Genomic DNA, 12,837 nt, shown 5'->3' with positions numbered 1-12,837 from the left:
TGCTACCAAGTACTTCCACAAGCCTTATAACAGTCCTCAAGATGGTGCTGTTAAACTTCTGCTTTCCTCATTAGAAACCTTTGAGCTGAATTTGAGGTTAGCCTAGGTCTGAGACTAACCTAGACACATAGTAAAAAAGGAACCTTCCTTCCCATTCCCATTTTGGGCTATATCCCTGAACAAAATACCCCTGAGGCAGAGGGAGAAATACTAGGGGTCATCTCAAGATTCACAAATATGAATCATTTGCCAATATTCCCTGGGTCCCTAGAAAACAAAGTGGTCATGGCATCCAGTTATCTTTTATCCTCTGTATTAGTGGTGCAGAAACTGAGGGACAGATAAGTAAAGTATTTTTATAGTTGTGTCAAACATAACTATAAAAGTAAACCTTTTCTTCCCATTTCTGGGTCCCCTCAACCTCCCAACTACCTAGGTCCCCTCACTTACCCAACTCTAAGAATGTGCTGGAAATAGCATAATCAGAAAGCTGAATTTTGTTGCATATACTTAATTGCATTTGCTGGTCTGGGATAATATGCATTCAGTCATTCAGTACTTATTGATTGCATTTCATTGGCCTCATCTCCATGTGATTTGCCCAAATGACTTAAAAATAGGCAGCACATGGAAGTCATTCTAGAATTCTTTTAGGTATTCATTGCTTTGCCCCAACCCTGAACCAGGGCAATCATGTAATATGAAGACACTCAGCACTCTCAGCATCCACCCCAAAACATCAAAAATGTCTTTCTGAAGCTATTGTTTCTACTTGAGGGCAAAATTTCTTTTGAGAACAAAGAATGCTCTTATAGTCTGAGGCAAGTAAAGCGATCACAATTTCTAAGTTTCGTTTCTAGGCACATAACCACTCAGCAACAAGCTAATGTAGAGTATTGCATGTCTTCCTTTGTCTTTACACTCTTTTATGGACTGTTTTCTCTCATTTACTTCTAGCCCCTGAACCACCCCAAGTTCTGCAGGAGCTCCAGCCTGTTACGGTTCAGTCTGGCAAGCCTGCCCGCTTCTGTGCCGTGGTATCTGGCAGACCACAGCCCAAAATTTCCTGGTACAAAGAGGAGCAGCTTCTTTCCACTGGCTTCAAATGTAAATTTCTTCATGATGGGCAAGAGTACACACTTTTGCTAATTGAAGCCTTCCCAGAGGATGCAGCTGTCTATACCTGTGAAGCCAAGAATGACTATGGAGTTGCTACAACCTCAGCTTCGCTTTCAGTAGAAGGTAGTGAAGCCTAGCTACTTCCCAGCTGAAAACAAAGCCTCAGAATCCAGCCTCTGTGCACTTCCAGAGCATTTAAATTACGATTTGGAATTCATAAAAATAGATTGCTACCTCATTTGAAAGCACTTCATTGCAAAATAAAGATAAATGTTCATGTTCCCATCTGTGAGGTCTATATGGTGACATAATCATGACAAATCTTGTGTTTTCTTTCTTTAGTTCCAGAAGTTGTGTCTCCTGATCAGGAAATGCCAATTTATCCTCCTGCCATTATCACCCCACTTCAGGACACTGTCACTTCCGAAGGACGGCCAGCCCGTTTTCAATGCAGAGTTTCTGGAACAGGTAGGTTTATGAACAAAAGGGTATTGTTGCTAATATTTATATTGAATAATGGAAGAGAAAGTTCTTTCACCTTTTCCCCCATCACAGATACCTCTCATGCATAATTAAAGCATAATGGCCAGCTAGCAAAAGACTTACTGAATTATTAAGTTAAGAATTAGATCAAGATTTTCCACTACTGTTTTGTACCCTTAAAAATGGTTAAGGTAACATAAATTTTATGTGTTCTTTATCACAATAAAGTTATTTTTCTCCACACATCAAAAAGTGCTTTCCACAAATCTTTTAAAAATGTCATGTTCCCTTATAATTGTAGCTGCACTTTTATCTCTTGAATAAGACATTACATTGACTAAAACTATAATTATTGTTCTAGTTTAAGTTGTTATAGTATTAAGTTAATTATTATTAACTTAGTTATAATAGCATCCACATATGTTTCAAAAGAGCCCATTTGCATGTAGGGCATTAATCAGTCTGTGGGTAATGCTGTGTGAAAGGTATATTACTTTAGAAGGCAATATCCTAAATTGGTCAAAGAAGAGACTTTATGATCGAAGAGACCATAGTTGAACCTTGGCTCCAAGGTGTGACCTTCAGTGAATATGATTTCTCTCATTTTCTCTTTCGTGAATACAGTGAAGATACCATTACATTCAATTTCAGAATTTACATTTCATAAAGACAGGGATTCTGCTTTAGTATGTAGAACCTGCTATATTAAAAAATGATACCTACTAGAAAGCTCCATGAAAGCAAGGGTTAATCCTTATCCTAGAATGGCATTTAGATACTCAATAAGTAATTGTTGATTGGATAAATGAATGACCCTTAAATGACTAACATCACCTACCTAAGATTATTACCAGGATTAAGTTAAATAACAAATGAGTATACAGCATTACTCTATGCCCATCATATAGTAATCACCCAATCAGGGTTAGCTCCTTCCATTTTTAATTGGATTATGCTTTCCAAACACCACTAGCACTTCCCCTCATCTCATGAGTCTGACTTTGGAACAATGAAACAATATATTTTTGAACCATTTCAAGCCAACTGTGATTGCAGAATGACCTTACACAGAGACAAGATAAATGAATAAATCATTGATTGATCCCAAATGAAAACCACTTCCTCATTTTCTTGGTTTTTGTATACCAGCACTAAAAGGGCATTCTTAAAGCTTGGGTGTCTCACAGCACTCCTAATAAGTTTTATTATTTTTATTATGCTTCTCCCATTAGTTTATAACCCAATCTCTACCTTGCCAGGAGCTATTTTTTTCAAATGAGTTATTATTTCAAGAGGTCTTCTGACCTAGTGATTTCCTCCTCTGAGATGGAGATGGTGACCTAGAAACCAAATTGGCCTGTTTGAATTTATGAACATAATTTAAGTATAATATATGTAAAGCATTTATAGGTATGGCTACAGGTGACTGGTGCTCCATACATTCATAGTCATCTAGAAGCCATATAAACATACAAGTCTAATATTGGATGGGCAATATGGACTAATTCTATAAACTTTCTGTCTTTGAAACATAATATTTGAGAAATACTAAATATCAATAAGTGAGGGCAGATTTGATAACATCCTACAAGCAATAAATAAAGTTCATTTAAAAATCAAATTCACTAAAGCTACACTAAATAATTTATTCATTGAATTTTAGAGGAAATTTTTCAAATAAGCGTATATATATATGTATGGCTCTTCCAAAGTAATAATAGTTACATGGGCAATATTTATACAATGTTTTTATGAGCTATAGCTCATATTATAGTTGTGCCTCTAAAGTGTTGCAAAATAGTGTCTTAACCCTTCTATAAGACTCTGAAATAAAAAGAGAAAAAATTTTTATCTCTTCTGCATGACCGATGTCCTTAAATGTTTGAACGGACCTTATAAATTCATGAGATTATTAACTCCCAAGTATGATAATATTTAATCACATATAAAGGTTTTCACACTCTATTGTAGACATATTTTCTATATAATGGAAATTAAATTAATTAAATAAAATGTCCTTTCAAAAGGAGGACAAATCACATTATTTCATTCCTTGGGACTGAAAACATTTATACAACATACTCTGACTAAGTATTGCCTAAGAAAATAAGTTCACTCCTGCCTTCCACTAATTGGAAAAAAATTGAGTTTTTGACCTATGTTTTTGGCCGTCTCTGGTTCCCCCTACTGGTAGAAGAGAAATTTGGAACAGTATCATTTTAAAACTTAATAAAGCTAGCTTCTTGTTATTGTTTATTCTACCAGAGAGATGAATCTGTATCATTTGGAAGCTTACAGAGTGGTAACAAATAATTAGCCTAGTAATGATAGATGTCCATTTTGTTCTATTCCATTTTTATTCTACCAACATTTATTGTACTCCTACTTCTGAAATGTTACACTAAGTGCTGGGGTTGCCCAGACAGGACTCTTGCTTTCCTTGAGCTTGACATATCGGTGAGGAGATGCATGTGCACACCTAGATCCAAAGGTTGTAAGTGCTGTGATAAGTCCATGAACTCAGTGTTCTCTGTCTGGGAGACAGTCAGAGAGGATGTATGAACTGAGCATGGAAGGAGTAGGGTCAGGGAGCACAGTGGCACCTACAGGCAGAAAGAATACATTTGTAAAGCCACAAAAGCTTTAGAGAATATTTTACTTGCTAGAAACAAGTGGTTTAAGTATGGCTGGCAAGTGATGCCTTGAGCGGGCAAAAGGGTAGAAAAGAAAGCAAAGTCCAGATACTAAAGTGTTTGGTATTCTGTGCTTAGGATTTTGGAGTTGATCTGACTTACACTGAGAAGCCATGCAAGGATTTTTAAGTCCCTAAGTAACATAATCGAGTTTGTCTTTAGAAACAATACTATGATAGGAAAAGGAAGAATGGACAGATATGGGAGGTGAGACCAGAAGTAAGAACCAGAGGAGGGACTGTTATAATGGGCTATTATAATAATTGATGAGGTCCTTGCCAATGGGAGTCAGGCTGGGAAATAAGGGATAGATTGGAGAAATATTTAAGAAGTAGAAGGAACAAGATTTAGGAGTCAAATATAGCAATGAACAGCAGGAAAGTAGGGTATCTTCACAGATGCCATGAGAGACCAATGACCAACACAGATAATCACAGCCCAGACAGAAGCAGCAAGTACATTAGCAAGAGAGGTTTGTCCTTTTAGCCCATTCATTATTGGCAGTTCCTGACCAGTAGCATCCTCGTGTGTCCTGGTGCCTTGTTCAGTTCACCAAAGGAAAAATTACCAGTAAGATAAGGCGGTAACCTTGCAGGGAGATATGCCATTTCCATTGGTGATTAAAAACACTTGCACACAAAATAATTAGCTCATGTTGCTGTGTTGCCTATTCCACCACAAAGCCCTATCCTTTCCTGTGTTACTGAAGACATTGCTGATCCCTCAGATCTTTAATGACTGACTGTGCTGGTGGTTTATAAAGCCGATCTTATGTGTTATGTCATTTAATTCTCACACCAATCTTATGCAGTGGACAGCCCACTAATTATTATGCATCCCATTTTTCAAATGAGAAGACTAGTTCAGAGACATTATGCTTACACTACATAACATGCCATAAAAGAATATAATTAAATTTCTATAATTTTGAACAAGACAACTAGCTCAATAATTAAAAAATGAGAAGACATGTTCAGAGACATAAGGGACATACACTTGGCAGATTGTCTCAGAATTCCATTTTCTAGCTTACCTGGTTGCCCTAGGTAACAAGGAAGAAAAGAGATTTGTTTCTTTGAAAGGAAAACTTGTATTTATAAATAACTACCATCACAGGAAGGAAGTAACCCTTATAAATCAATATTTGTGCCAAAATGCTAAATGAGTGGGATATTAAAAAATCCCCATATGGTAACAAGATGGCTTTGACTCTGACCATTAAAACAACTAAATTTAAAGAGCACATTACCTTCAAGTATGAAAATACAGTTACACTTTATTTTATCCTTGATTTGGATTTTTATTTTCTATTAAGATGCCTCAAATCCTTGTATGGAAATAGCTACATTATAATTTTCTTATAACTGTTTCTTCAAAAAAATCAAGTTTGTCTAAGATGCCTAAATTCCATGGCTGTCTGTTTCAATTTGCTAAAGACTTCTGACACCTTCTCATTGATAACAAAAATATAGAGTAGTTCCCCTTCTTTGGCTTTTGAGGATGTCTCTTTTAGACTTTGTAGAATGTTGAGCATCTCAGCTCTCTTTTTTATTAGTCTTTCTGCAAGCTGGAAGTGGAGGTTTTCCTCACATCCTGTCTCTGAGCACAGCCACAATCCCTGTCCAGTCCTTCATGACAACTGCTCACAGGACTATCTTTTCCTTAAGGTCACTGAATTTGTTAAAACTACATAACATGCCATAAAGAATATAGCTAAATTTCTATAATTTTGAATATGACAATAAAATAAGCTAGATTTTTCTAGAGTCAAGTCTAAGATAAATATGAAATATAGTCCCTACTCTAATCAATATAGCATTTGCAAGTAAATAAAAAAGTCACTCATTTTTGTGACTTAAATCTCTCTTCTTCTTTTGTGATACAGATCTAAAAGTGTCTTGGTATAGCAAAGACAAGAAAATCAAGCCATCTCGCTTCTTTAGAATGACTCAGTTTGAAGACACTTACCAACTGGAAATTGCTGAAGCTTATCCAGAAGATGAAGGAACCTACACTTTTGTGGCTAATAATACCATAGGCCAAGTATCAAGCACAGCCAACTTGAGACTGGAAGGTAGAGTAAAACAACTCTAAGAACCATACTTAATTAAGATCGAGTCTCATTACAACAGTAACAATTACTAAAGAGTTCATGTAAGTCATCGCTGGTTCTACCATTTGCTTTCAATTCGACTAATTGTTACACGCAATGTTCTGCTGCTCATTACCTTCTCTTTATGAATCACAGATGTCGTTTTTATTTTGCCCTGCTTTTTCTCCATAGAGTTTTGTAATATATTACTATCATCACCAGTTTTCATGCTTTGTGATCAATGGGAAGAAACATGCTGAAGAAATAGGTATATTTTCTTTCTAGTTTAGCTAGGATGAAAATCTTATTTTTAAAAAAACCTAAGAGTGTTATCATCCTCCCATTGTGTTGACACAACTATGATTTTACAGGAGCTTCAGTAGGCAATTTCAGATCTGTTCACAAGCTAGAGGTATTAAATCACTCAGAAGATGCCAGAATGTTGAGGGGCCCAATAGTAAGGTGAGCTAACATTTCTGTTAGTTGGTGCCTTTAAATTGTAATCAAAAACACTTCCTCATTTACAGGGGCCAGTTTAATTCAAAACAGGATAATAGTGGCCTGGGGATGTGGCCCAGTGGTAGTGCACCTGCTTAGCGTGCTGGAGGCTCTGAGTTTGACCCTCAGCACAGGAAGGAAAGAAGGAAGGAAACAAGATTTTTATGCAGTTAGACTTTTTTCTGAATGAAAGTCTATATAGTAGTAAGTATACACAAATACATAAGATTTAGAGAAATTTCTAGTTTTTTCCTTAATTGTAAGCACATAATTAAATTTTTTTTGGTGGTGAATTTAATATAGTTTACAAAATAGAAAAGTTTGTTTTACAAGCAGGAGAAGGAAAAATAAATACCTAAATTCCAGTATTGCTTTCATGAACAACATAGTAAAGTTCCTTAATCCGTTTGTGTCTTGGCTTGGCTGTCTGTGAAATGGAAGTGAACTTGTGTGACTTTGATTCAACAATGACAAAGCATTAGGACTGTTCTGGATTCTAGCCCATCTTTGAATTTGTGACAGGTCTGTGGACAAGTCCAAATGAGTTTGGGGTTAAATGCAGGGAAAGGCATTAAAAATTGGCATGCTTCTTTTCAGGATTTAGCAAATTTGAAGAAGTTACATCAAACTCCCAATGGCATGTCTCTTCATCAATTTCATTTATGAAGGAGGCCCTTGGCCAAAAGCCCATCTTCATCCAGCCTCTATCAAGCCTCAGGGTGCACAGCGGGGAGACAGTCAGATTTCATGCAAGGGTTTCTGGTATTCCCAAGCCAGAAATCCAGTGGTTTCATAACCAGCAACCAATTCCTCCAACAAAAGATGTAGTTTTCCACTTTGAGGAGTCCACAGGCATGGCTTTAATGCTTATAGTTGATGCTTACTCAGAGCATGCTGGGCAGTACTCTTGCAAAGCAGCCAATAGTGCTGGGGAAGCCACTTGTGCAGCTACACTCACAGTGACTCCAAAAGGTAAAGCCCATCTTGCTTCAAGGACTTTGATGTGCTGCATACCTTGTAGTCCCACTGTCACTAATGAGAGTCTCTGCTGTTTGTTTCATTGCATACTGTGGTCAGTCCATAATTTACTAATAAACTAACACCCATTAAATCTCCCCCAATCCTCAAATATAGGTTCATCTATGTACTTCAAATCTTTCCGAAGTATGTGTTCTATGCATTAGAGAACCAGTAATTATTTTGTTAGGCACCAACTTTGCTTAGCTTTTTAAAAAACTTTTCTAAATAACATCGTGTAATTGCATCATTAAATAATCTATTTTCTGTATAATGTTTTAAAGTATGTGACAGAAGAAGGACAAATGGCATCTTATAGTCAGATAAAAAACAATGAGGGTGCACAGATAGTCATTCTGTACAGCTGCAAGGAGAAGGAAGGAATCAGATACTATATGGCATCCACATAAGCCTTCATTAGCCTGGATCATTGGGAATGAATTTTCTTTTGTGTGATCCTGACGTCTTAGAGCCTACTGCATCTGGCATGCTACTTCCAAGTGACAATGATGTATTTCATCTTCATCTTCTATGCCATTTTATGTTAATAACCTAACAAAGTGACAAAGCTTAAATCTTAATATTCTTTTCTTTTTCTCGTCACTTGATTATACAGTACAAGCCCTAGACAGGCAAAGTTCTGGGAATGATGTAAGAAAGTCCACCAAGTCCCAGGCAGTGGCAGATTCCTCTTCCACAAAGGAAGAGAGAAATATATCCCAAAAGGAAATGAAATCACTTCAAGGATCGTCATATCAATATGAAGTGCAATTTTTTTGAAAGTGTATCTCAAAGTTCCACCCACGCATCTGCATCTGTTCAAGATGTAGAGTTGCACCATACCATCCCTTTCTCAAACTGCAAAAGGCACTGAGTTATCTGAGCATTGTGCTGAAGAGTCAATGAGTGAGGCACAAAAGATTCTCCTGCATCTTCAGGACCTCACTGTGAAGTGTGGGGAACACCTCTCAACTCCTCTGTGTTTTAGAAGATGAATCTTCTGTTTCTGTAAGCTGGACTCACGAAGGCGTAAAGATAGAGGAATCTGAGAGAGTGAAGCAATCACAAAATGGAAATATTCAGTGTCTTATCATATGCAATGTTCAGCTGGCAGACCAGGAAGTATACAGCTGCATTGTGCACAGTGACTACAGAGAGAAGGTGACGTCAGCAGTACTAAATGCAGTACTATGACTTGCTTCATTTCATCTTCATTTTATGCAGCCATGCTAATTGAACTAATGAATATGTTAATTAAAATATCTCTAGCATTTCCTTATGAAAGTAGACTAAGTCATCAGCCAAACTTGTCCTAAAAATTTAACTCTCCAGTCCAGATTCAGGAAGTTTAACTTTCAAATCTAGGTTTAGGAAATCAACATTTATTTCATATGTGCCGATGTTTCTATTATTTACCAAATGTACATCTAGAAAGTGAACCAAAGAAAGGTTTTAGTTTGTGATATACTTACTTGGTATTTATTATTGCACCTGCTACTGTGCTGAATTTAAATTATTTTAATAGTAAGAACTTAGCAATTCTTATCTACCCCTTCTTATCAGGTCTAGAGGTTATAGTTGTTTATAAACAGGCCACAAAAATAGAAAATCTGGTACTAAAATAATAAGGCTCTGTTTAAAGCAAAATTAGTAGTCTGTAGATACTTCTTGATAAATGATGCTGCTTCTATAGCCTTAAATTCTCCTGGCATTGTAGAATTTTCTCATGTCACCATTGTTCTTGATTCCCCACTCTCTCTGGAAGAGTACAGATAAACTTGTCTGGAAGAGGAATCACTTCTCTTATTCACAGCCTTTCCTCTTAGACACTAATAGAATGAGAAAAATCATTCTTCAAATGCTAGAAACTGGTGGTGTGTGCCTTTTGGCAAAAAGGCTTCCCTGAGTCCCACAGAATGAAGCTGGTAGAAGAAAGTCAGGCATTTCCAGGGGTTGTGGAAAGCTGTAGCCTCAAGTTTTTCCTTGATCTTGGCCTTATTATTTGTTGAGATATTAGAGATGAACAAAGGACAGCACAGTACAATGCTACTTATGTGCACAGCCATTTCTTCACTGAATTTTGAAAGTATGGTCATCCTTCCTCACAACAGAGAGAATTGGGAGTAATATGTCAATAATACCCACTCTCCAAAAATGGACTTTTTTCTTTCTTAATCTGCAATTTCATTCTACAGCTATTTCTGGTTCTGTTTTTATAGCCTACAAAGGGACCATCTCAATCATTGAGGTCTAGTTATATAAATTAGATGGGAAACTCCACCTTCCAGAGCACTGACCATTGAATTTCACTCCAACTTCCCATTAACACAGTAATCACACAAAATGATTGTTTATCTGGAGGTGTTGACTACAAGTCATATAGGTGATGGCTACGACAGTTTCTGCAGCAATATGTAATTGGGAGGTGTCTGTGTTGTGGAGGTGGGAGAAATATGGGTCTCTTGACTTGCTTCCTGAAGTGCCAGAGTTCAGCTTTTGAATGTCTTTATTTGTGGAGTGGATTTGAGCTGGGCATTTTTGCCCCAGGATTTCCAGTTCACTCAGTTCCAATTAATTATATTATTAAAGTGTTCTTGAAGCAAGAGCATAATTTTTAAAGTCCAGACAGTCTTATTTGTACTTATGAAATTTAAAAGATAAGGTGTTTGAAGAGTGAAGGATCAGCCATAGTTGTCTAATTATTTAGCATAAGGCCAGTATTTATATGTTCCTCTTTTATTTTGATCTAATAGTTTATACAGGCTACATAGCTGTCCACCAATCAGGTAGGAATGTAACCCCTGATAAGTCTGTTTGAACAGAGATTTTCTGTACATAATAAAGAAAAGACATGTCATACATTATTTATGGGACTAGCATGCTGCTTTTCCTTCTCATTCTAATGACATTCCTTCTTCTTGGCATTCACCATGTGTGTTTTATTCTGACAAACACAGCTAATTTATGTCTTTTCCTAACTGTATTCTTACCTTACAAAAGAACCAGAAACCAGAGCAGCTACAAAAATTACTCTTGGTTCAGACACTTTAAAGTATTAAAATACTCAGGGAATCACAAAGTAAAACAATATGTGAAGTAAAAAGAGAATCATAGAAGAAAACGTCAAGTTCGTCATTCACTTCATGCCAAAGACCACAGGAACTGAGCAAGAAGTTAAGTCTACTGACACAATGCCAAATGGACTGACAAACGGTGGTCCAAGGTGCCAGTCTTTCCCAGGAGGCCTGCCTCAGTGACCACAGTCTTTAAAGCTACATCTGTTCCTTGTATAATAAAACCAATTTTGAGTTAAGGAATCTTTGTTTCTCTCCTTGACGTGTAATTTAAAGTTTCAAAAGTGGTTCAAATGAAAGGACTGCTTACTAGCAAAAATGTTTCATTCTGCCGGAAAAACTGAGAATAGCCCTCAACTAAAAGTGGCAAGCGAGAAAATGCATGTTCCTAATAAATGTGATTTCACCTCTTAGCAAGTGTTCAGTCAATAGAATATTTTTAAATTGGAACATTCCTGTAATTTGTGGATTGCTTTTTTTGAATGCATGTGAAGGCATGGGGAATTATAGGAATAAAAATGGAAATTTCATAGAGAAGCTGAAATAAAAATGTTTGAATCTTTCCGTCAATGTTATCATGTACTTTATCAGCTAATTGATTTGTTGGCATGGACCTTGTTGTACTTGGTGGTGGGGGGAATGCAGTTTTATGTTTTTATAATAAAGAGAAAATTTCAATCATCTGAGTCATGAATTAATATAGAAAGCATATGCAAATAATCACCAAATCTTTGTTTTTTTTTTTTCATTTTAGCCCCTGAATCAATTTTACACGAGAGGATTGAGCAGCAGATTGAAATGGAGATGAAAGGTATTGTTATAATGAATGTGAGATTAAAGTAGAAATTCTGAAGGATTAATAGAATCCTTGAGCTGCCTTCTTCCTCTTAGTATTATTGAGAAAAATGACATAGATGTTCAAATATATCTCTTAGAGTATATATTCCTATGTCGCATGCCTGGTTCAGTATGCTGATGGTTACATGCATTCCACAGTAATTTGTTGTATGGTAATTTAAAATCTTGTATTAAAACTTTATCATCCATGTTCAATTTCATGATTGCAGCCATTTTCAAAAGTGTGTATTGTAAATAGTTGTCATCTTAATGCATGAAATCATAAAGTAAAAGTTTATTTTCAAAATCACAGTGAATTAAGACGGAACAATAGATAGTAACCTGTCATTTTCAGAATGCAATGTCATGAATGAATTATGATTGAAATGCTACTTTAAGATTTGTAAAAACATTACATTCCCATTCTTGGTTTACACTTCATGCACATATATCATTTTAACATTGATATGTCTCTTATACTGGCTTGCAGATAGCTGTCTCATGTGATCCTTATTGCCTGCTTTTCTTTGCATAACATTGTGACTTTATGGCTGTATTAGTTCGAATAAACGCCTTCTCATTTTTTGTTACCTAATTATTTAAGGTAATAGTTCTTGTATATATTTTTAAATAGCTAATTGTCAAAAATATAGTAATTTAATCTACAATCAAATGATCAGAAAGGGCGTTTATTCCACTCTCTGCAAGTCAGGTAAGACTTTCCTCTTAGCCATCAAAACAACAAAGCTTTCCCGCTCTCAAAACAAATATGCACAGGAATATGTTATTTTGAAATGCATTTGTGCTTGTTCAAGAAGAAATTTCAACAGTTTGAAGAAAAGACCAGACAACGAACGATTGTCGTGTCAGAATCTTTTAAACAGAGCATGGTGTTGCGTTTATTCGAACAAATATGGTGAGTGAATTTTTTTATGGATTTGTGAGAATCTGTAGCATGCACTTTATTTCATTTCCTACTTTGCAATTTCATTTATTTTCAACTTTTTCAAGTACTATGGAAAAT

At 36.1% G+C, this 12,837-nt stretch overlaps 1 protein-coding gene across 3 annotated transcripts in view; it reads left to right on the top strand.

The window, feature by feature from the left end:
* Ttn (titin) overlaps positions 1-12,837 on the top strand; it is a 270,679-nt gene that overhangs the window by 43,080 nt on the left and 214,762 nt on the right. For all 3 annotated transcript variants that reach the window (XM_074071183.1, XM_074071182.1, XM_074071185.1), the window contains 4 exons: positions 958-1,242; positions 1,462-1,587; positions 6,181-6,369; positions 11,731-11,787. In XM_074071183.1, the coding sequence (XP_073927284.1) occupies positions 958-1,242; positions 1,462-1,587; positions 6,181-6,369; positions 11,731-11,787 (657 nt within the window). The remainder of the gene's footprint in view (positions 1-957; positions 1,243-1,461; positions 1,588-6,180; positions 6,370-11,730; positions 11,788-12,837) is intronic.

The sequence above is a fragment of the Castor canadensis genome, chromosome 4 (assembly GCF_047511655.1).
Source record: "Castor canadensis chromosome 4, mCasCan1.hap1v2, whole genome shotgun sequence".
Lineage (NCBI taxonomy): Eukaryota > Metazoa > Chordata > Mammalia > Rodentia > Castoridae > Castor > Castor canadensis.
Note: the sequence above shows the minus strand (reverse complement) of the source record. Positions and strands in the feature narration are given on the sequence as shown.